Source organism: Myiozetetes cayanensis, unplaced genomic scaffold (assembly GCF_022539395.1).
Source record: "Myiozetetes cayanensis isolate MyiCay16 unplaced genomic scaffold, myiCay2020 scf2-11, whole genome shotgun sequence".
Taxonomy (NCBI): domain Eukaryota; kingdom Metazoa; phylum Chordata; class Aves; order Passeriformes; family Tyrannidae; genus Myiozetetes; species Myiozetetes cayanensis.
The window spans coordinates 107,877,959-107,903,194 of NW_026087411.1; the positions used below are offsets into that span (position 1 = coordinate 107,877,959).

At 43.5% G+C, this 25,236-nt stretch overlaps 1 protein-coding gene across 3 annotated transcripts in view; it reads left to right on the top strand.

Annotated features, from left to right (window-relative positions):
* The window catches only part of KLHL29 (kelch like family member 29), a 390,114-nt gene that overhangs the window by 334,803 nt on the left and 30,075 nt on the right, over positions 1–25,236 (top strand). For all 3 annotated transcript variants that reach the window (XM_050316135.1, XM_050316136.1, XM_050316137.1), the window contains 4 exons: positions 5,152–5,411; positions 18,118–18,316; positions 20,980–21,162; positions 23,979–24,159. In XM_050316135.1, coding sequence (XP_050172092.1) covers positions 5,152–5,411; positions 18,118–18,316; positions 20,980–21,162; positions 23,979–24,159 — 823 coding nt within the window. The remainder of the gene's footprint in view (positions 1–5,151; positions 5,412–18,117; positions 18,317–20,979; positions 21,163–23,978; positions 24,160–25,236) is intronic.

Consider the following 25,236-nt stretch of genomic DNA (forward strand, 5'->3'; position numbering starts at 1 on the left):
CAAAGATTCAGCTGTAAAACCAAAATACATTTATTTCACTAAATCAGTGTGAGATTTCTCTTTTCCAATAGTTAATATTTGAATCCAGTGAACCATGTCATGGTATGAAATAGTAGAGTTGGTTATAAGTTCAGTGATATATGGGGAGCCGCTGGAATTTTGTATTCTCATTTGGAGAATTCGCAGAGTGTAATCGCTTATTTTTATTTATAGCTATGACTGGATTGCTCTACAGAGATAGCAGCACACTTGCCATCTGAAAAGTTTAGGCAAAGGCATTTTGTCTTCACTGTGGTTGTGGTTTTTTCTTTTCATCCCAGCCACCTTTGTTCTACACAAAGCAAAAATATGGTAAAAATCAGGGGTTTTTTTCACCAGCACTTCTGGAGGATTTCCCAGTATAAACAGTGAATCTTTCCCATCACTGGCCATGTCTAAAAAGGGAGAGAAGTGGAGGGAGGTCCAAAGAAGTAAAAGCCCCAAATTAATAGGTCTGTTCAGCATAGCGCAGCACCATCTCAGAGGAAGTTCAGCTCATCCTTTTTGAGTTGTGAAGATCCAGGAGGGTCCTGACTGGTGGATGTCCAGGCAGCTTTTGTGTCTCTATCCTGGGCCTCTCAGTAGCCTTAGGCAGAGGCATCCCAAATTTTCTTCTGCTTTCTGGTGGAAATATGCTGCAAAATGTGTCAGGAAAGTAGTTTCATTTTGATGGGAGATTTCTTAACCAGCTTTGCTGGACTAATTATAGCCATGTTCTCTCTCCCCCACATGCTGTCTCCTTGGCTTTTATCAAGACTATGAGAAATGACAACAGTTTTGTGCTGACTGATGCAACGATGGTGACAGGTTCATGCAGACACCATATGATAACTGGGCAAATGTTTGCAAACTGGTCAGGATATCATAGGTATTTCCTCCACCACTGTGGTTGAAGACTTAAGCAGCTTTTTCTTTTTATTTTTTTGCATGTTTGTTGTACACTGTCATCACACTCATGGCTCAAATTGGGTTTCAGATGATTCACTGGTATCACGCTTTGGGTCTGTGGGGCAGGGACATCCATCACAGGAGGGAACCAATTCTGAGCTTGTACTTAAGCCTTCTGCTGAAAAAATACATTCTTCCTTAAGCCTAAAGAAGTTGGTGGAACCTAGTAGTTCATTGGACCGAAATAGGAAAGAGCAGGAGCTCTGGGGTTGTTGTCAGTCTCCTGAGCAAAGAATACAAAGCCAGTCTTTGGAAAGGGAGAAATGAGAAAAACTGAATGATGGAACAGCAATGAGACCTGCATGAAGAGGCGCCTGAGGAAAGAATAGGCCTTTATGGTCCATATGAATTCAAGAGAAAGTGTTATGGGCAACTGTTTTGTCCATCCAAGGTGGAGAATTTTGAAGCAGCTGGAGAACTGCACTGTCCAGCACTGAAGAACTGTCAACTATACCTGGGGATAGGAGAAAGGAAGAAGACCCTCACGGGGGAAGGGAAATCTTTTGGACAATTCATTGGGCATTAACTGAACAACGAACACATCTTAAAGTCTTCCACATATCTTTGATCTTTACATGCTTTTGACATTAATGGGAATATCTGAGGAATAAGTTCCCCATCAGAACATACACAGAATATCATGTTTTATGTTATTTTTAGTGATATCCAAGTAATTATCTACGAAGCATCTCTAAGTGAAAATATCATGTTTAATGCACACAGAGGGGGCTTACAGCCCATCATCCTGTTACCACAATCTCTCTGGGTAATCCTTCCAACACACCATCTATCTCTGACTTTATCTCAAGTTACCCTGCTGCCAGAAGTGCAGTCAGAGCAGTCTGCCTGACTTATTGTCTCCTGATGACTCTGCACAGGATCCTGCTCCAAAGTCACATCTAAAACAGCAGAAAATACCAGCTGCTGATCTACATTGTTATTTTGACACATACAGGAGCAAATATGCTATCCAGCACTGTCTCAATCCTTAAAGCCCACTCATGATCTGTTATAAACTGTCCTTGAGCGTTGGGAACAGCTTAGTAGTCAGCAGTCGTGTTCTGAATGGAGTCAAGGTGAAACTCCACAAAAAATGTGTTTTTACAAGCCCAGTGTCACTGTGGCAAAACAGCAATTATTGTAAACATGTCAGTGTCCAAAGGAAAACAGCTCAGGAGCAGACAGAGCATAACTGGTCCTTAGCTGTCTCTGTCATGCCAGCATTCAGAAGTACCCTTGGATTGTAGGGCTAGGCTATATTATATAGCAGAAATCTATGTCTAAGTAGTCATGTAGGCTCCCTTTATAGTCAGTGAAGAGTTACAGGCATCAGTCAGGCATGGTTGTGTTCATCCTGAAGTCATTATCCAAAATACTGCCAGAATAATCAAGAATATTACTAGATTGCTACTTGGAATTGCTTGTTTATGGATGTACAGCAATACTAATATAAGTGCACAGTTGCAACATAGACAGCTGGAGTCAAGAGGCATCAATCTTGCCCCCAAATTTTGAGTCAGGGGTGAAAAATGGGGAGGAGGTAGTGTTTTTATGTTCACAAGATAGAGATTTTCCATATCTCCTATAAGTTGTTGCCTTGTTCACTTTCAATGAGTCCCGCTAATTCACATGCCAGCCCTCATCTTAAAAAGACATCACTGTGCCCACCTTGCTGTGGTGCTCATCACATCAGAAGTGAAGTGCGAAGAAGTGTGTCAGCAGTAACCATGGTCTGCATCTCCCTGGGACCCATCTCTAAATAATAATAATAATAATAATAATAATAATAATAATGGCCAGTCTTCGCGAGCGAAGATCCGGGGAAGGTCTTTACACCTTCCAGCCTGCGCATTGGATTTTTTAGGTGAGACACAGTGTGCGCTGAACTGAGCCCACCCTTTAATCATAAGGTTCATCTGCCGGGGCCAAGCGAGCTTGGACGGTGGCAGCGAGGTCCTTAGGACGTAGGTGGGTTGCCTTTAAGGGCTAACGAGCCCCACCTGCCTGGGAGTGGCCCTGACCGGGAATCAAACCCGGGTCTCCGCGGTGATAGCGCGGCGCCTTTACCACTAGACCACCAGGGGCTGCCCCATCTCTAAATAGCCTCACAGTAATTGCTGAATCAGACAGGGATAATGTCATTTGGATGTGCCACCAAGGGGTTCCTCAGGGAAGAGGAGGGAGTGAAGCTTGAAGGGACAACATTGAGCTGCTCGGACACCAGGCTACATCAGTCACCCGGCATTGTTAGAGATAGAGAAACATGTACAGATCAGAAGAAATCAGTCGTGACCAGTGTTTTTTCTTCCCCACGCCACAGGCTCAGCTGGGGATGGCATGGGAATCTCTCCTGATAGAGGCAAACCCCATCCCTTGAAGACAAAGACTCATTCTCACAAGTCTTTACCATCGCTGCTTAATGAGTCAAAATTGATTATTACCTTCATTATAAACCCTGTGAGGATAAGGGGGAACAGTGTCAGATTTGTCTTTGACTTGGGAGTTTGCCAAGTGGTGATGAGAGTTTTGGGCTCTGTTAGATGATTATTTTACCCCCAGCCGTATGTATACATGAAACTGTGCCAGCAGACAGAACCAAGGAACCTGGAAGAGGGTTGGGGGTTGAGGGTTTTTTTGGGTTTGAGGGGGGGGTTCTTTGTAAAAGAGGAAAATCTGGGAGCTTTGCTTCATAGCTGTCAGTTTACAACCTGTCTCTGGGCAGTCTTTGAGTGACAAAATCTACTGACAGCAAACAGTGTCGCTGCTGCAGTCTGCTTGAGGAAATGGGCTCCTTGGAGTCAGTACGATCAACTGATGCAAAATGAGATAACCTAGTTTCAAGCTTGCTGGATCTGTAAAAGAAAAAGAGTTAGGAGGGGGAAAAAAAGAAAAAAGAAAAAAGAAAAAAAAATTAACCCACCAAACCCCTAATCTCATGTCAGGTTTGGAAAAAAAAAAAAAAAAAAAAGTAGTTCATAATCCCATTTTATTAAAAACCATGTATAGATAGTATGCAGGTTTTCAATCTGATGAAGGCAGAAGTTGGGTGTAGGGAAGAATCCCTGAGCATTTCCAGCAGAAGCAACCAGATGGGAGTTTTGTTTGAAGAGATAAGGGGCTACTGCACATTCCTGTCCAGTGCTCCAACATAGTGCACTAGGATATGACACTGCCCAATGTGATAGACTTCTCTGGCAGCTCAGGAGCCTGCCACTGGTACCAATGCCTTTGTGATCTATTGCAGTCTGTCTATCTCTTATATTTTATTTTTTCTATAGTCCCATATCTTAAAAGAATATATTCTGCCTATTAGTAGTGGCTTGGTTAACAAAAGCTGAGAAGAATCTTAGAGTTCCTCTTATAAGTCTTTAAAATTGGTGGGTTTTTCTTCAGAATAACTGGAAAGGAAAAAAAGTACAGTCAAATGTGTGGTGTAGCACACTTCTAACGCAAAGCTACACACTGTGCTGCTGCTTCTGTTTGCTGGGAAGGAGATAATGCTGTCTCCTCTGTGCATGATTTTCTTTGAAACCCACTACACAACGTTTAACAGAAGGCGTTAGAATAATCTGTGTTTTGCATAAGGGATGTCATCACATTCAGCAGCAACAAAGTTCCTTTGAAAAAAAAAGAGGGGGGAGGATTTTTTTTTTTATTTGAAGTATCTTAGTAGCTGAACAGGGCAAAAATTATCATAAAGTGACTGCAGCATTCTCAGAAATGTCCTTAGTGCTGTTTGCATTTATTCTTAAGTGTCTGCACTGGCGTTTACATCTTGCTGTTCCTTAAAGCAACATTGTAGGCGGTAGGAACAGCAGCAGTCTCTTGGCTGGGTTCCCATCCCTTGGGAAGCCCCAGATACTTTTATGTCAGTAGGTTTCCCCAGTGCCTTGTGAAGACTTACACAGAAAGCAAACTCAGAAAGTGCATTTCCCTCCCCATCCCCAACTCAGCTGTTAGACAGACTTTGATTTTTGTACTTTAAACCCCAATGCTATATTAACCCACAGTGCTGCTTTTGGTTAACTCCCTGAAATTAATTAGGGTTAGAAATTTGTCTATGACACTTATTTTTCTCATGACTTTGGAACAAATGTGTATCTTCCTTTTAATAATTCTCAATTATCTTTTTTGGTTGTGTTTTTTTTTTTTTTCTCCTTTTAGAAAAGCAGCTGACTGCTAGCAACTGCTTAGGAATATTAGCCATGGCTGAAGCCATGCAGTGCACTGAACTATACAACATGGCCAAAGCTTATGCCCTGCAAATTTTCCCTGAGGTGGCAAACCAAGAAGAGATCCTTAATATCTCAAAAGACGACTTTATTTCCTACATGTCCAATGACAGCCTGAACACCAAAGCGGAGGAGCTGGTGTATGAAACAGTGATAAAGTGGATTAAGAAGGACGCCGCAATCAGAGCTCAGGTAAAAATAATCTCAGCAGCCTCACTCTGCTCCATGAATGCCTCTTTCAGAATAGAAACCATCTCCACGCAATTTTAAACATGAGGGTGTGTAGGAGAAGGGATGGGCAGTTCAGATAAGAAAAGAGAAAGGAAATGCAGGCTTATGCACAAAATGTGTGTAATTTCAAAATCGGATCCCCATATCTGATCATTTTGAATCAAAATCTCATTTGTGACATGCATGATACAAAGCTGGGGCCTCGAGTTGTTGACTGCAGGCTCAGTCAGAGATAAATTGGGAAGAATTACAGTTGTCTGAGATGCTTTAAGAAGGGGATGCATTTTAGTACCAGTGAAAAATAAAAATCTATCAGAAAATTCGTATTTCTTTTGATGTCACATACTGAATGAATATAGCTTCAGTTCATAAAAAAAAAAGATTCTGTATCTTTATTGGCTGCTTAGATAATCCTTTGGGTTTTATGTATTTATTAGAGTCACCCTTTCCTCAATCATCTGAGCTATGCAGTCTGCTCTTCACTAAAGAAACTGAGTCTGTTTCTTTGCCTAGCACTAGATAGAAGCTAGAAGCAATGACTGCTTGGAGGCTGATGATTGTCCTTGGGACCAGAAAACATCCCTGGTGATATCTAAAAACCTGGTACTTGCCTCCAGTGCAGCTCTTGCAAGCCAGCTTTTGCAGGTAGTGAGCTGTGGTGTGAACCCCAAACCTCTCAATTTAAAGGTCAGTTTTCCACACAGACCACAGAAGGGGAAGGTTGTTTTCCTCCTTTCCACTTCGGAAGCCAGATTTGCTTCTTTTGGTCCCCAGTCACAGTTATGTCTGGTTAAGGAGGACATCCCAGTTGCTTGTGGACCAAACTGAGACTCAGGAAGACAGTTGGAAACATGATGTTGTTGCTGTCCCTCATCATGACAGTCTGGGCCTTCTTGATTTAAATGGGAATTCAAACACCTGAATGTGCAGTGGGATGTTAAATGTGTAATTGGATGTGATCCGGAGCAGTTGCACACCCAAACCTCATCTCTACAGTGGGAGAAATAGGAATTCCTGCTTTCCCCTGGCTGCTGGATGAGGATGAGGGCATTAAGGACACTGCATACATACCAGGCCAAGATCTGCTGCCTGTGCTGCTCCACCAGCTCATCCCTGCTCTCTGCCAGCATCCTGCAGCCCCCAGGGCCTGGTTCCTGCCCTGTGTGAGAAGAGAATGTGGCTCAGCAGAGCAATCCCATCCTGGGGACTCACCACGCTCTCTGACCACATCCTCCATGTGCCAGCAATGCCATTTAGGATTGCACAGTGTTATTATTGCCTAACACATTTACACAGTATCTTTGATTTATTGAAATTGTCCCCTCTTTGGCTCTTGTTGACCTTGAAAAACACACTGTTTTACAGCATATTTCCCTCGTTGCTTAGAGTTTGATGGCAGCAGTCAGCTCTGTGCCACTGTGGACTTAATGGGACCTTGGGGATTATTCCCAGGGGTTGGAGTTCAGGAACCCTGCAGCAGGAGCCTGTCTGCCTGGTGCCAACAGAAGGTGTCACTCACCAGGTGGTCTGGGTTACATTCTCAAAATGGCAGGTTTCAGTATTTCCTTCTGTACCTTGCTGAAGCAATGTTGGGAATTTGTTTTTTTAAGTGGTGTTTATTCCTGCTGTCACCACCACTATCCCCTCCTCTCTTCCCTTCATGTTGCAACTGAGTTTTTTATTCTTAGGTTTCCTTCCCCTCTGTCCAGGTTCTACAGTGCTTTTGTAGTTTATGATGGCAGTTTTATTTGCTTCTCCAAATTTCTCTGTGATGCTTTGGTTTCATGCATTCCTTTACAAGGGCTTTTAATTTTTAATTTGTATTTATCCAGATATAAGGGTCTTGAATAAATTAGTATAAAAGATACCAAGCAGATAATTATTTTCCTGCCCAATCCTGCCACTAAACTAGTATATTTAGATAGTAGCTCTCACTTTTCTTAGTACTCTGTGCACTGTTTGATCTATTATAAAGCTCTTAGTTACATAGGTACTTATTTTCTAAAAGTAGGAGCTCACCCTTACCATGAAAAGCACCATCTTTACAATAATGACTTCTGCATTTTCGGAGCCCAGGCACAAATAGCTTCCATGGTGGATAGGAAAGAAGATAAACCTAAATAACCTTATTTGTGATAAAGATGATGATGATGATGATGATGATGATGATGAGTGAAAATTTGTGCTTGGTGTGCAGCAAGGCCCACCATGCCTGGAACTGCCCAAGCTCCTGTGAGATGCACAGTCTGCTGAGACCTCTGCAGAACCGGGCAACTGTGGTAATACTGAACATGGGAGGGACCTTCTTTCAGGAGCTGTGCATGGATATTTTTATTTTATTCCCAGTTTGGAGATAGATTGAATGAGCTGTCTTTAAACTCTTTGGGATGGAGGACACCAGGACTGTTGGGAGGGTTGATGAATGAATTGCATCATGAATTGCACCATGAATTGCAGAGCAGTCTCAAGACATCACTCCAGCTCTACTGTACTCCTCAGGTGACCAGTCTGGCAGTGATGGCAGTTAAATCCTTCAGGACATGTGTTTCCAGGGCTCCCACTTCCTTCATTTCTCCCCATTTCCCTTTACCCTGGCAGGCCAGGCTCTATTGTCACATTTTTATTTTCAATAGCTCCAATGGCAGGTGACTAAAATGACTCTTTGGCAGCTTCTTCCAAGTTCTGCATTGGTGATTCTCTCAAAGGTGGAGGTCCAGCACAAACAGGGAAAGGCCTGTGCTCTTCATCTCACCTGCACGTCCATCTTCCCTGGCAAAGCCTGGCAGGGGCTTGCTCAGCAGAGACATCCCCACAGAGGAGCTTCTCTCTGACTCAGCACCCTCTGCCCCAGGGCAGCTGCAGCCCTCCAGAACTCCTTGTGCTGTAATGACTTTGTGTCACTCTGCAGTGCAGGCTGATGCCTGGGGACAGTAAATCTCACCACTCATGTTCCCCCTCACCGCAGCCTCATGCCGCGATCTTACAACAACTTATCCTTCACTGCCTCCCCTCCTGTCTGATCCCCTGCTGAAAGCCTTTGGGAAGGAGATTTTCAGCGGAGCCTCCCGTTCTCCTGGAAGGGGACTGAGCTTGCTGTCTACCTGCTCTTCTTTGCCTTTCTGAAAGCTCTTCTTCAAGTGTCTTAATTGTTTCTGCTTTGTTAATTCTTTCCCCACCAGGCTGGAGAGCAGTGACAGGGAAGGAACCAGGATTTTTTTTGCAATGCAAGTTGAAAAGCTGCTCCCTGGCTGATGTTTAGTTGTGCACATTGTGCTATACGAACAGTGCTTATTTAAGTGCACTGTGGCATTACAAAAGAGCACCCAAGCCTTGTTACAAAGAGAGAATAGCAGTGCTTTAAGGGTTACTGATCCTCTGCATAGTACAAAGAAGCAGTTCAGAGAGTGAGGGGTTAAGCCAGGATTTGGTAAATAACTGTATTCCCCCAGTGCATTTGAGTAGTGCCCCGGCTCGGTAACGTTTATGGAGCTGTTCTAGTGCTGGTGCTAGTGCAGTTGTGTAAAACTGGTCTGACCAAAAGAAGCAACCTGTGATGTGAGGTCAGAACTAGTAGGTAATTTCCTGTGCCAGTGAACACAGAGCTCTGGTTGTAGGATTCCTCCTGATTGCTGTCACTGAGTGGAAAGCCTGCAGCTGACTGACACATCTGGGAAAGCTGAATCTACTCTTCTTTTTTCCGTTTATTTCTCTTCCTGACTGATGGACAAGATTGTAGGGTTTATCCTAGCAGTTTATCCCCTTGATAAGCTTATTACAACTCCAGCAAACTCATGCAAAAAATATATTGCATAATGGAGGCTTTACTGTCTGAAACCAGCATAGCCTTAGCCGCCCAAACAAGGAAAGATTTCTGCCAGGCTCCACACAGTCTTCACCTGCACACATAACCCTGCTCTCTGCATGGCCTTGAGCAGGTTGTTTCACCTTTTTACCCCCATTTCTTACACTATAAGCTGGAGGGAAGTGATGCCTCCCATGTGGGCTGTTGGAAGGATCCAGTGGATAACGAGCCATATTGTCCCCAGGCACCGACACTGCCAAAGCTGTGCAGAGCTGCAGTCATGTCCAGCATCTGTGGAGGATGGGAAAGGTGTGAAGTTGCTGGATGTATAGCAATTTGCTGCCTCTCCAAAGCACGGACATACCAAAGCTCATTGGAAACTTTCCCACCTTCTGCTCCAAGTCCAAAGTTGTATAAAAAGCATAGCAAATAGTTATTAATCATAGAAAGCCTGGGAAAAAAAGACTCCCCATTGCATGTAGCTTCCCTCTCACCCTGAGGAGGGACAAGAAAAGAGGAGAGGGCAAACATTTCAACAAGGTGCCCAGAGTAGTGCTAGGAGAGAGGCAGATACAAGATGCTCAGCTGAATGGCAGTCACCTTTTGTTGCACTCTGCAAGGATATAATCATGTGCCCTTTTTCCAAACCCTTTAAAATCATGGTGTCCAGCAGCAAAATGAAATGTCTTCAGCATAAAGGCATTAACAAGCTTTCTATAAACTCGTGTCCTCAGAGGCAGATTTATCTAAAAGGCATCTTCATGGTGCCTGAGAATCAGAGATGCATAGACAAATATGAGGTAATTTAGAGAAGAGCAACACAAATGATTAAAAGACTGAAGGAACTGATGTGAGGGGAAAAAAAAAAAAAAAAAAGATTAAAAGATGTGAATATACATGACTTGGCCTAATGACAGCTAAAGAGGGATAAACGTCTACAAGTGTTTGAAGCCCCAAGGAGAGGAACTGCCTGGAAGGATGCAAGGGTTGTAACAACAGTAAGAACCACTGGGATGAATTTGAGACTTGGCAAATTAGTCTAAGAATGAGCAAACACAAAGCCCACCTGTAAGCCCTGTATCTGTCAGTGAGGGTAAGGAAAAGTGATGGAGAGAAGGAGAAGAGGATTTATGTCAAAAATGCTACAAATGCCCATGAGCTATATTTTGGCAGTGACAGAGAGTGGCAGTTCGAAGGCAAGATGCTACAGAGGAAAAAGGGTTGGTAACTGTGAAAGAGCAGATGGAAGATCCCCTATTTCTCAGGCACATTCTAAAGACCCTCCAATGTTATGTGGAAGTGCAGCTTGCTTCAAGAAAATGGAGAATCTGCCAGGTAACTGACAACTCCAGCTCTGCTCTCCTTTACAAGGAGGTAATGAGGGAAGCTGATACCCAATACCAACATGTACAAATTATTTAGTTCATCACAATAAGAGATTAATTGATCAATCAATGGACTTAAGGGCATTAAGTTTCAGGAAAGAATGTTGGAATAAATATGAAAAAGGATGCTTCCAAGGGAACCTAAGTGAATTAGGCACTAACACTCTCTAACAGCTCAATTAGGCTTCTTTGAAAAGCCCACACTACTCTGGCGCTTTGAAATCCATTTGTGGGAAGAGCAGACAAATTCAGAAAGATGTCATAATGAAAGTACAAGAAGCTTCAATTTCCCTGAAAGTGAAAAACGCAAGGGATGAGCAGTAACCCCTGTGATTTCCCAGGGATGGGTGGCTCAAAGAGCTCCGATTTAAATGAAGCTTTTGCAGACACACTCAGCTCCTGTACAGGCTTACAGAGGGAAAAGAAAAGGCAGCAGCAGGAATGGAATCAGTGCAGGAACATGCCCTTAGCTATGTATTGGAGGAAAAAGCTGCATTAAATAAAAAAGAGGATGCAGGTGAGATTAGCAGTTCCTGAAATTCCCTTCTGACTAAACTTTTAAGTTTTTTTTAAAGGAATACCCTTGAGAGAAAATCTACCGAATTATTTCTCTGAAGTTTTAATTGGTTTGAGGAGCTCTCTTGTCTTCCAGTCTGCTCCATCTCTTCATTTGTGGCTTTTCCAACACATTTTCCTGTTTTTTACAAAATCTTTCTCTGCTGTTGCTGAAGCAACAGCCTCACAAAGACTCACATCTACAAGCAGCTCCTCACACATGCTCCCTTGCTTTTGCCTGTTGCTGCACATGGCTCCAGTGCTCAGGACCGACCTCCAGAAACACAGCCATTTTACATCATAGGCAAGAAGCATTTTGGAGAGTTACTGCACATGGGTTTTGTGCCAGTGTGTTGTGGGGATGGAGGTTTCAGGAGTTTACTTGGTTCTGTGAAGCACATGAGAAGCTTCAGCCATTTTGTTGTTGGCAACTTGTTTTTGGGATGCATCTGTGTGCCAACACGTGTTTGAGTAGGTGGCTGCCCATAAACAAACGCCACTCACCTCTAGGTACCCTTTGGGGGAGCTTTGAGGGGTTATTTCATAGAGTTTAGTCAGCAAGCTAGAGAATGCATGGCAAGAGTGAGGATTTTTTAATCCTTAGTATCAGTTAAATTCCGAGTATGATGGATCAATGATTTATCTTCCTGTGTATTTAAAAACCCCTCATCATATTACTGCTGGAAATACTGGCCCGTTTGCTGCTTTGCAAACCGTTTGGAGAAGGGGACGGGTGCTGATGACATTACAGTGTTTAGTCAGCTGTGCTGCCATAAACATGTCACGTTGAAACCTGATTTCAGGAAGACAGTGGGGCTGCTCTTTCCTTCTTGCTAGGCATGAGATTTATGCACGGGGCATCCTGCCACCGAGCCACCAGCTGAACCCAGTGCCTGCAGACCAGGTTTTCTGCCACATGTTTATCTCATGATATTATGAGGCTGTCGGCTGACAGGCTACCAAGCCTTTGGGTTTAATCTGGAGGCAGCATTGCAATTCCAAGAAGTCAATACGGGTGATTAGTAAATACTCCAAGCGTACCAGAAAGCTTAGTTGGGCTTGGATATGACCTTGGGTGTAGGAATGTGCAGGAGGTTACTGGAAACATGATGTGTCTTTGTAACACCCAGGGGTCAGATGTATCAAAGTAAGTACCCCCATTACCAAGTAACAGGGCAATGTCAGGAAAATCTAGCCATAAAAGGCATATTTGTGAGAATGGTAAAGCAGTGCACCAACAGCTTTGGTTTCCCCAAACCTCAGTTGGTTAGAGCATGGTGCTAACAATGCCAAGCTCACAGGTTCAATCCCTGTACAAACCATTCACTTAACAGTTGGACTCGATCATCCTTGTGGGTACCTTCCAACAGAATATTCTGTTCCCTGTTGGGCTTGCACTTGGAAACTCAGAGCCAGTAATATTTTGAATATCAGGTTGGGTAACCTGTAGAGGAAACCTGGTTTGGGCTGGAGACGGTTGTAGGGAGGGACCACTCGTGTCACCACTCCGGTGTGTCGGTGTGCGTGGTCACCACGTCACAGCTCCCTGTGCGGTTCATTTCCTGGCTGCAGAGCAGGCTTCAAAGACTCACATCTGCCATCTGGGGGGTGGTTTTTAATTAATGTGTCCTGCACTCACTTGAAAGGATTTAATGCAGTGGGAACTGGTTCTGCTTCAGATCTGTCCCTGGTGGCTTCCTCCATCTTAGGAGGTTCTTGCTTCAGCCCTAACACTGGGACGGTGCATGACGTGGGGCAAGTCTGAACCCAGGGTTTATATAAGATGACATAAATATCCTTCAGGGCTCTCAGATGAATCAAGTATGTTCCTACTTCATAATGTTTTTAAAAACTCTTGCAATTATGCAATAAAGAGCAGTTTATTGGAGTAAAACCCTATCATAGTATGGATAATCTACCTTCTGTATTTGTATTTCTAGCTGAAGCCTGTTTCTTTAGAAGCAGATAGCACAAAAGGGTCCTTTGTAAGGAGAACAGTAATCTAGAGAGACAGTTGAGTTATAAGGCATAAGGGAAACATTATTTTAACCTCTTTGGGCATTACTTCGAAAATGTTAAAAATCTTGAGAGCTTTCCAGTAGAGAATTTAAGGAGCAGGAAATATGACTCTGTAGCAGTAAACATACTTCCTGTAAAAACTATTTGTATACTGTTGTGGCCCAAGTCTATGCAGGAACACAATAAGAGTCCTTCTGGAGAATACTTGTGAGGATTTTACTGGATTAGAGTATATAATACTTTAAAAGAATAAAAGATTATTTTTAATGTGATAGTGAAGTGGGTTTTGTAACTGAGACTGTGAAGATACCAGAACAAAGCCCACTTGCAAGCAAGCATTCATAATACTGATGTAATCAGTAGGAGAAGAAATGCCATAAAAAGTTTAGCAAAGTAAATGTCTTCCCTCAAACTGCCAGCCAGAAATAAAAAAATATTAGAGTGTTTTGTAATCTCATTTGCCAAAGCACTGACCTGCCTACTGAAGTGGGAGTAATTTATGTATTATTAGGGAAAGGCTTGAAAGGGTCAACTTCAAGGTATAGCTAATCATGTTGATCATATATTCCTCTGAGTCAGTGCTGACCCAATGGTAACACTTAGACTTCCTTATAGCATGATCATGACCTTCTGAGCACAGTACCCAGGACAAATGGACACAAAAATTCCCGTCAGAGGCAGGAATTAATCACTCTCCAATTTGGAGTGGCTGCTGTTTGTAGACATCTCAGTGTGGTATGGTCTGAGGCATGTCCTGAGGAACACACTCCCTGTCTCAGGAGCTGATGGCCCAGAAGGGGACACTGATATTTGCTGCTTCCCCTGGTGTGTGATTCATCCTTTCAGGTCAGATTGCTCTGGGGACTGTGTTAAGTGTGTTGACGAAATCTCTATTATTTATAACAGAAGTTTACGTATGCCTGGATGACAAGTAAATACTTGCTTGTATGAATCCATTTAGGTGTCTGAATCTAGAGCTGAATCTTTCCCCCCCCAAAACTGCATAAAGATAAGATCTCCTACGATTTTTCCCTCCTTGTTTTTTATGAAACACGCTTGTGATTGCAGGCTGGTGGAAGATCCTGCTTTCTGTTCAGCCACTGCAATCAGTATCAGTGAAATATGTGTCTTGAAGCAGGCCAGATATTATCTTTTAGCAGTCTCTGCTCTACTGTGCCTTCAGTGACTGTCCACAAAGACTTTGCTTACATGGTAGTAGTGCCCTGACTCCTGCAGAATCACCCCAGACATGCACGTGGTATCCAGCAGCATCACCACTCAACAGGGGTTTTACGGACCGGAGCAGCTCCCTTCACCCAACGGGAGCTGTGCTGAGGTTCACATCACCTGAAAAAATAGTCCTGACGGCGTTCAAACACTTTCCTAGCATTTTAAACAATAAATTCATTAGATTTTTGCATAATGATGCCCATTCTCAAGGAGCTGAGCAATGGTGTCCAATGTTTATGAGCTGATAACTCCTAACTGTAGTCCAGAAGGGGCATTATAATATTCTCTACTTCATGCTGCCATGTGATGCAGGCTTTAGAGCAGTTGTGAGTGGTTTCCAACAAAGACCTGAGAAGTACTTCTACTTGTCCAGGCAGCACCTGCAGCTGAGCAGGGAGAAGAAAACATTCTGGGGGTTACAGGCACAAACCACAACTCCAGGGACCCAAGTTTCCTGTCTGCTGAATTTGGCAGTTTGCCCTGCGCAGGTATTCTGCTGCTTTAATAATAACTGGTAACGTCAGTAGGTGCAGTAGATATTTCATAGCTGTATAAGGAACAACGGAAGGACAAGAGAGAATGGAGAGCAAATAACAGATGGTAAGGAGGTTGAAATGCTTTATGGTGCTTATTCCAGTCTTAAATGAAAAGGATAATAGTAACAGGATATTTAGTACAATCATAGCTAACGGAGCTAGGAAGCCTTCGTAAGGGAGAATCTGAAAGAAAAAGGCTGCTGATTGCCTAAATCACTTGAATATTCTTAAATCAGTGAGGCTAAATGAAATTCACCCTTGACTATAGTGCTTAAAAGAGCTGTGCAAAAAGACAGTGCTTTATAAAAGCGTCTCTTGTCTTCTGGAGACGCTGCGATGGTTCGTACTCCTCAAATCCCTTGGTGAAAAACACTGCAATTCTATGTACCCTCAATGCTCTCAGCACCAAACCCGAGTCGTGACTGCGTGTGGTCGTGCACACACACACACACAGCGCCAGCTTTTTGTAGCTGTTTGAGCAAAGGGAAGCATAAGAGTGAAAAGTGACATCGGTTTTGATATGTGACATCAACTTTCAAGCTGATGAAAGGGAGCAACATGTTCTAATTATTATTCCCCTTCAAAATAAGCCACGAGCTCAGACAAAAGAGGAGCGAAAGGAGGGGGGGAATCCAGGAGAGAAACAGAATCACATTTTCTCACTTATCTAATTAAAGCAAGGTGGGTGAGCAAGAGGGAGAGCTCACTGTGCTCAGGCAGTAGTGATGCCCCATTTATTCAAGGAAGGGTGGGAAATAGAGGTTGGTAACTCCACTGGGCCCATGGGAATTGTCCCATCTCTCCCAGAGGGGAGCTGTTTTCCCAATGCTAATTCACACTCCACTCTGGGACATGGTGGTGCCTGTTGAACCCCATGTCCTAATTCATTGGCACAGTCGTTGGCGCTGGTGTTTTGTACTGATTTGTGTTGTGTCTGCTTCCAGTGCAGACCAACCTCAGGAGTGTCAGGGGCAGCTCCGGCATGTCCCACCCCACGAAAGGAAGGTGCTGGCTCTTCTATACACTCCATGTATTTTCCAGCTCTATTTAAACTGCCCTTTAGTGACTCATACTACTTCCTGAGCAGCCTGTAGTGGGAATTAACCTCTCCTGTGGGGTTGCCTTGCTCATCCCTGGTTGTACCCTCTCTCCGCATTATTCCTCTGTCCCAGTGCCACGTTTCATCTTGGCTTCAATGTAAGGTTAAACGCCCCCAACCTTCTTAAAAAAAGAAATTCTTGAAGTCAGAGCTTTGCCACCCACTGCCATATGTCCACTGCTCCCTCTCCTACATGGTACCATTTAATGACATTAAGATATCTGCAGCCAAGTGCCTGACATTTGTGACTCCGGAGAAGGAGCAGCCGTTGTACCGCCTAGAAAGCACCTCAGAAATGGATTTCAGCAAGGAAAAAGAGAGGAGTGTCTTCTTTTACAGTTCGAGGTTGATGAAATGATCTCAAGCCCTACTTGGCCCTGTGCCACACTGGAGTTAATAGCGAGGAGTCATGAACTTCCTACTCACAGGCGTGGTTTTTTTCCCATGGAGGAGCGCTGTCATTTTACTCCTCCTTTTGCATCACCAAATAGCTTTCTTATCCCAAACAATAGCAGGGTCACCAGGCATCAACTCCTCAGGCTGTACCTAAAATTACCAGCCCCAGTGTTGAGGAGAGCTGATAAACAGGGGTCTGAGAGTCAGCCTGAGACCTCAGTCATCTTCCTGGTGCCACAGCCCCACAGGCACATGTGAGGCTCAGCTCCCCACAGGTCGCTGCATCTTTGCTTTGACTGAGTTTGCACCAGGCTGATGTGGCTCTCCAACAGGAGAGCAGTGTGAATTGGGAGTAGACATCCTTTGTTTTCCTTCTAAATTAAGCCTACTTCTTCAGTTTGGGGAAAGGGGAAGCCTTGGAAGCGGTCACGGGTATCACTGCATCCTCTACCTGCTGGCCAGCCCATTATCTGGTTCAGTCCATATCACTGCCTTCCCATCTCGCTGTGCCCCTGCTCCATTCCCATCCCTGCTCCTGCTCCTGCTGTCATTTGGCTCTCACATGCTGCAGGGACAGGCACACTGCTGAAAAAGAAAGTGAGAGCCAAGTAGCTTCTGGAAGACCAGAGGCATCTGCAGGCCAACAGATGCTGCTGGCGCCCACTGTTTCTTGGGACCAGTCTCATGGACCTCAGGAATACATACTCGCATCCTGGCCTCAATCCCAGTTGGGATCTTTGGATGCTGCCACTGTATGAATATTTATTACAACAGATGATTATCTTTTCTTGCTGCACACCCTTATTTTGCATCCTGTTTGTGTGCCTTGCTTCTCCGTGTTTTCCCATCGCTCTGCTTTTCACTGTGTTGTCGTGCTGAGTTGTGATATACCCAAATATATAAAAAGAATAATCTGGGGATGGACTTCTGGTTTTTCGATTGCAATTTTCTCTCTTGGGGTTTTGCCCTCCTTTAAGCCGTGTTTGGTGACAGACAGCTTCATTTGCTCGGGTGTCCTTTACTCTCTGAGGTTTAATGTATTTGTTTAGAAGATGAAACTTACTGTCAGTATTTCTATAGCACCCTCTGGAGTCAGACTTCCCCAAAAGCTAGAGCTACATGATTTACTTCACCAGCAAATAAAAGATTTTTAGCAAAGTGGTTGATATTATTCAATTATTGAAATCACCCTGTTTACTGACTTTTGTCTCACATTTATAGTGCCAGAAAAGACTTGTTTTGAGGCGTTATTACAATGCAACAACCACACTCACATTTCTTAGTTAATTCAGATAACTGGAATGCTTACTCCATGCTGCCAGTGCACAAGGTGTTATATTCAGCCCAAGTTCAGAATGAGCTTTTATTTCCAAAAATCCCTCTGTACAGTGTTGTGTAACAGGAGTTGCCACCTTTTGAAGATTATTTTCAGTCTCTGGGACCAAACCCAGCCTGGGCTGGGAAGCACTGAGGGCTGTGTTGTCTCTGTCTCACCTGATCATTAGGCAGGGCTTGTGTGCAGCATCTATGGCAAGTGTCTTTCCAGACTGGATGACAGGGGATGGTTTACAGGGAAGGAGGTGGAAATGCCAAGTGGCTGAACTCTATGAAGGCTGCAGTGTGTCATTTTTTTCCCCCCTCATAGTACGCTGCGGAGCTGCTGGCAGTGGTGCGCCTCCCCTTCATCCATCCCAGCTATCTGCTGAACGTTGTTGACAATGAGGAGTTGATAAAGTCCTCAGAGGCTTGCCGGGATCTGGTGAACGAAGCCAAGCGCTATCACATGCTGCCGCACGCCCGGCAAGAGATGCAGACACCGAGGACCCGGCCCAGGCTCTCTGCAGGTAAAGCAAATCTTCCTTCAACAGCATCAGCTCCCTTGTCCAGTGTTTCCTGAACACGGCCAGGACATGTCCTTGGATGGGGGACAGACCTTGGCTCCTTCTCTTGTCTCATTCTCAGAACCTGGTGATATTTGAAGCTCAGTTTTCCATTTCTACTTTCCTCAAGCATTTAGAAAACTTCTCCCACTGGGTGGACATGGGTGTTTAGATGTATGCTCCTGAAACAGGATTTAAAAGGAAGGACCCTAATTTTTAGGAATTATTGTCTTTGGCAGAGACATAACATTCCTCTGCTGTCCTGAAAGTGATCCCCTTGCCCCCTGTGCCTCAGTTTCTCTAGCTGCAAAAATAGTTTAATAATTTGCTTCTTTGCCGTTGAGCCTCTTGTGGGGAGGATCTGACTAATATTCATCAAACAGCTTCACTTTCACAGCCCTTTGTAAATATAATATTTTTATATGGTGAAGCTCACAGTACCAGTTCAGATTGTTTAGTGCCTCCAAAACAAATGGATCACACATGACATACTCCCTTCTAAAAATCCAGCAGCTACAAGATCTGAGTCTTTTTAAGAAGTTTCTCACCCAAGGAACATGTGCGCTTTCCTTTCTGAAAAAATGCATGGAAAAAACCTAAGTGCCCAACTTGCCAGCCCAGCCCATATTATGGTGATGAGAGAAATATCCTAAATATTTGTTTAACAGAAAATGCAAATACCGTGTAGGAAAACTGCATCCAAGAAGGAGTCAGATGAAAACAGGTGAATTGTTTTAACATGCTGCCTGTACTTCTGCCTCCCATAAGTACAATCACAAAGCCAGACAAAACTTTCTGTCACTGCCACTAATGCTAATGTGGCACGGAGATGGCATATCAAACCACGGCATTTGCAGCTTCGGGAGACTGCCTCATCAAGGCACCTTTCACAAGGACGAGGAGTAGAGGACTTTCAATAACAATCTACCCTAAAAAGTCTTTCACTGAAGAAGCCTAATGGTGTGATGTTTGAAGGGATTTTTGAAAAGTGCTTATTTTATGTATATAAAATTGTAGGTGTAATGTGATCCATTTCCAGAAGCTTGTTGATGAGGGAAAAGTGATTCTCTCAGGGTAAGAGAGGGTGATTATAGTTTTTTAGGTCAGAGTCTAATTATATAGAATCATGTTATTTTGCATATCAACGGCATTCATGGAGGCACAAAGGATCTCTAAACACCCTTTGTGGACTCGCTGCAGCATGTCACGTGCCCTCTCGAGGTCATTGATTATAATCAAGTTATGTCTTGCACAGGTGATTAGATTTTCTGGTATGGCGCAAAAATAATGATCTCTTGTTACTGAGAAATATTTATTTAAAACTGTACGGTACTTTATCTTAATAACTTTTAAGAGAGTAACCTTGCTTGAATGACACAAATATATTTTTTGAAAATGCTAATGAGGAGTGACGATAATCCATTACTCTGCAGACGCATTTCTCTCCGCTGCAGCTCCTCATCTCTCTTGCTGGCAATCTCGCTTCTGCCCCGCACCTGTGCACACTTGTCTCTGGGCTGGGCACTGGAACACATCACAGCAATTGCTCCAGCCACAAGACAAGCTCTTGAAATGGCGATTCCTTCCAGCTTGTGGCCTCATGGTCCTGCTTCTGAGCCGACCTCTCCTGGCAACACATTGCACAGGGGCTTATAATTTCTGCAGGAAGGTTTTTAACACTTCTGCTAAATGCTAAGTCCAAACTATCTCCAGCATTTAATTCTTGGATGGAGCCAGAAAATATCCCAGGATTAAACTGTGACCCATCTCTGTGGCAATGAGTCTAAAGAAGAGTCTGGAGTAACACAGATATGACTTGACTCTGGCTGTGAAGTGGGAATAAAACCTTTCAGATGTGGAGTGCAGAAGTTTTGTGTTTGGCTTGCTGAACACCCTGCATGTTATGGGCTTGGGGGAGCTGTTCAAGCACAGATAAAGCTCATTTAATAAATGTATTAAGGCGGGGGATATCTACATCACATTTCCAAGCACCTGGTAGACTATGACCATAATCCATGGCTTGAGCACATCTTACCTGTGTCTGGAAAATCTGCTTTCCTCAGGTAAAGCAAAAAAAACCCTAAAAATCAGCCCACCAGAAAATTATATGTTAATAGAGCGCATACAGTGAAAATATCAGGATGAAGAAGCATAACCATAGCCTAAACCTTCTCCAGAAATTAGCTTTTTTTTGATTCAGGTCAAAGTCCAAACATTTCCTGGATACTGGTCAAACTCCAAAGCTATCACAATCCCTGACAGAAGTCCCATTTTCTTCAGTGGAAGATTAATTTGCTACATGCAGGTCTCACTCAAAGACTGTTGAAGTGAATGGATATCTTTACATGGAACTGCCTATTTATTTCTTCCCCATCAAGTTTTGCCCAGATGGCATTCTTCCTCCCTACTTCTCCCAAGAGTGTTCATAGTGTTGTTCCTCACCCACTGCTCCCCCTACACACACACTCCTGTTTTTTCTCACCCTTCTTGGTTTGATTGCAGACTCTAAAACAGATTTATATATGATACATTAAAATTACACTGACTGATGAATATTTTTGATAGGTTCCTGCCTGTTTCAGAGATGCCATGTTTTTATAATACTATTTTTCTTACTTGAATCCTAGGTGTAGCTGAGGTAATAGTCTTAGTTGGGGGTCGCCAGATGATTGGCATGAATCAACGTGCTTTAACAGCAGTAACTTGCTTAAATCCTCAAAACAACAAGTGGTACCCATTGGCCAGCCTGCCCTTCTATGATCGAGAGTTTTTCAGCGTGGTCAGCGCTGGGGACAACATCTATCTCTCAGGTAAGCAGGAGATTTCATAGAAACATAAAATCACAGAAGGGTTTGGGTTGGAAGAGACCTTTAAAGGTCATCTAGCTCCAACTGCCCTACCATGGGCAGGGACATCTTCCAATGTATCAGGTTGCTGGAAGTCCCATCCAGCCTGGCCTTGGACACTTCCTGGGATGGGTTACCCTTAGCTTCTCTGGGCAACCTGTGCCAGTGCCTCACCACCCTCATTGAAAGAAATTTCTTCCTTATATCCAATCCAAATCTACCCTCTTTCAGTTTAAAACTCTTACTGCTGGTCCTGTCACTACAGATCTTGGTAAAAAGCCTCTTTCCATCTTTCATATAAGCCCCCCTTTAAGTACTGAAAGGCTGAAATAAGGTCTCCCTGTAGCCTTCTCTTCTCCAGGCTAAACAACCCCAACTCTCTCAGCCTGTCTGCACAGCAGAGGTGCTCCAGCCCTCTGACCACTTTCACACCCCATCTGAGGACTCACTCCAACAGTCCATGTCTTTCTTGTGCTGTGGACCCTGGAGCTGAACACTGTATTCAAGGTGGGGTCTCACAAGAGCAGAGCAGAGGGGGAGAATCCCCTCCTTTGACCTGCTGGCCACACTGCTTTTGATGCAGCCCAGGATAGAGTTAACTTTTTGGGCTGTAAGTGCCCACTGCCAGGTCATTTCCAAGTTTTTTTCCACCAGTATTCCCCATTTCTCTCCTACAAGGCTTCTCTCAGTCCATTCATCCCCCGGATTTACTGGGCTGCGAGAAAAGTTACAGCACAGACATCATGGAATTTTACCCAGCTGCTCCTGAGGCGGGAGGGGGGATAAAGAGAAGTGGGAAAGAAGTTGGGAGAGAGGGATTTCCCTGCTTTTATCATTCTCTGTGTCTCTGTGGCGTTAATGTTCTCTCAAAGCAGTCAACAACAATATTTTGCAGTTGCAATGTGAAGAAAATAGGTCTGACAACCATCAAGCATGCAAAGAGCTTTCACTGCCATAGAAACACAATTTATAATACTGGCTGTAGTTGAATCTAAATGGTGGGTTATGGAATTTGAGACAGACAGACTGAACTGCTGAATATGTGACCTACACTTAAAGTATTTGCTTACAGGAGCATTCATGTTTTGTACTTGTTGAAACCTCTCCTTTGACAGTAGTCACTAGCCCTGTAATCTTCTTAGTTTTGGTGAAACTGAGACCACACTCCTTAAAAGGCTTTAATTCCCAAAGTAGCTGTCGACGCCGCGCCTGGAGCATCACAGTGTCTGTTTTTTTGCAGTCTGTTGGTACCTCTGTTTGGCTGGAGGGAGAAAAGCAATTCCCACCAGACAATGCAAGGATGCTCTGATGGCAGCTGAGTGGAGGTTGGATGATAAAAAGAGGAGGCTGGGCAGGGAGGTGCGGATGTGTGTTATCCGAGGATGTAGTTGGGAGCGCAGATGCACCTGGCATCTGTACCAGTAAGGGGTTACAGCTGTTGCCTTTCCCTGGCTTAGTTTCCTCACTGCATTTTCTGCAGTAAATTGCTGCCTGTGGTGTTAAATTCCATTAATACTGCATAGGGACCCTAAGAATTGATTGGAAATTATTTCTTGATGTTTTTTTCCCCATGCTTGTTTGCCCATGCTTGAGAGCAGCTGGAGCGAAAGTTTTCTGTGGAGACTTTTGTGAGATGCTGACTTTTAGTTATTCTTTAGTTATTTAGTACTTTCCAATATGTACAGCCACTTCAGGCTGTGCCATTCCTTCTAATGAAAGCTTGGAATCCTAATTTCAAAGCTTATTTCAGCTCTTTCCCTTGAATCTGGATGAGTGACCGAATTGTATTCAGTGGTTGCAATAAGGAGAGCTGAAAGTCCCACATGGTCGGAAACGTAGCTGGGTGTCCAGTTGATAGTTTGCTTTGCTCAAACTTAGAAGACACAGGTAGAAGGGCAGGGGAACCAACAGAAGTGGGAATGGACTGCTGCAAGCTCCAAGTACTGGACCCTGCACTGCATAGCATAGGTTTGGAGAGCAAAATACCAAGAAGGAAGCCTGGTTTTCTCATTAAACTGTGGAACTGAGTCTAATTCATTTTCCTGGCCCAACCACTCACTCCTAGTGTGGTCTCAAATCATTTCACCTCTTTGGGCTTCAAAAAGGGATAGTAAGACACCCACTAAGTGGCTGCCTTGGAAGCTTCAGTCAGAGCTTAAAACGTGACCAGTATAAATATTCCACAAGTGCATCTTGAACTGTTTTTCAGGAGTGGTACAGCTGGTTCTTTCTTTTATCAGCAAATGAAAATAAATAAGAAATTTGTCCCTGAAAATTAGAAATTAAGCCTACAGTGCAAGCACTGACTTTATTCTGCCCATATATGTGCTGCTTCAATCCATCACTGTATTAAGCATTTTAGATTTCAGGCTGGCCTGTGTCTCGCAAGCCAAGATAGACTCAGCCTCCTGACACCTTCTTTCAAGTGTTGCAGTAATTTAATAGACTGGAAGTTATTTATGAACACTGAGAAGGGTCTATCCCCTTATGTACATGTCCCTCGTAGTCTGACATCTTGATTTCTTCATGTCATCTTATTAAAAAAAAAAAAAAAACCAAAAGAAAAAACCAGCCTTTGGGGCACATGAATAAATGACACAGATATGCATCATCGGAACAGATGCTCGGCATTGAGGGTGATTTATTTTAATTAGTCAAATGTCATTTGAAGAGTTTTTTTACTTTGTAACTGGCTTTGATTGCTGTGTGCAAAGCTGCTGCCGTTCCAGGATCTCACGTAATTCTCCCCTTCTCTCTCCCTCCCGCGCCCGTGGTGCCAGGCGGCATGGAGTCGGGGGTCACGCTCGCTGATGTCTGGTGTTACATGTCCCTGCTCGACAACTGGAACCTCGTGTCCCGCATGACAGTCCCAAGGTGTCGACATAACAGTCTGGTGTACGATGGGAAAATTTATACCATTGGAGGGGTCGGTGTGGCAGGCAACGTTGACCATGTGGAAAGGTAAAAAAACCCGACAAAAAACAAAAAGCCTAAAAAAAACCAAAAACATGCTGTTTGCTAGAGCTTTTCCTTCATGCTATGCTAAAGGACCATTTCCTTTTTAAAGGACACATCAAATGGACTCTGTGTGTTAAAGTAAGCTTTTGTAACAGCTAAGAAAGGTGGAAACTGGGCAGGATTAGATTTCTTTTAAAAGCTTCAGTGGAAAGCATTGTTTCAAAACCAAAGACAAAAAGTTGCCAGCTTGTCGGTTCACTCAGGGGAGTGAGGAGAGGAATTAAGCTTCTTTGGACATTTTTCCAGGTTATACAGGGAAATAATAAGCTTCCTTTGAATTTAGTACTGGTGAAAGTCTTTACAGACCACAGTAATACAGGTTTTTTTCTTTTAAACCCAAAAAAGCAACAGTAAAGTAAGTTTCTTGTATGTTTTTTTCTGGTGAGGCACCTCAGCCTTGAGCTGGCAGGAAGATCCTCCCTTTGGTGGTCTTGGTCTGGGGCCTTAATCTGCCAAGTTTGGAGTAAAAGCAATAAATGGAAACAGTTTTGAATTCCTGGCTGAATGGAGATGGGAGAGAATGGAAATTTCTCTTTTCAAGAAGATTCCAGATATAAAAAATTTCTTTTTTCACATGGAACTTAAAAAAAAAAAGAGGAAGGAGGAAAAGCACAATGAAAACATTTCAGAGTAGAATTACAAAACCAGCTTATTTCATGTCAACCATAACATTCAGTAGAGCCACAGATTTTATACATATATCCATGTTTTCATTAAAAAGTAGAATTGACTTTGCAATGCAGGATATAAGAATATTCCATTCCAAAATGGTTGATACAGTCCTAGCCTTACCCAAACACTTACTGCATTGTATCATATTTTTGTGAAATCTTTTCCCTTAGTGAAAGTGGCAACCAAAAATAAGGGGGGGAGTCTTTTTGTCAGTTTTAAGTACTGAATTTGAATATTTCTTCAGCAGTATTTTGAAGCAGGCATTTCCTAGTAAAACTTGCCTTAGCAGGCAAGACAAAAATAGGGATAGGTCATTAAGAAAGATTGGGGGAAAGAAAAAAACAGCAC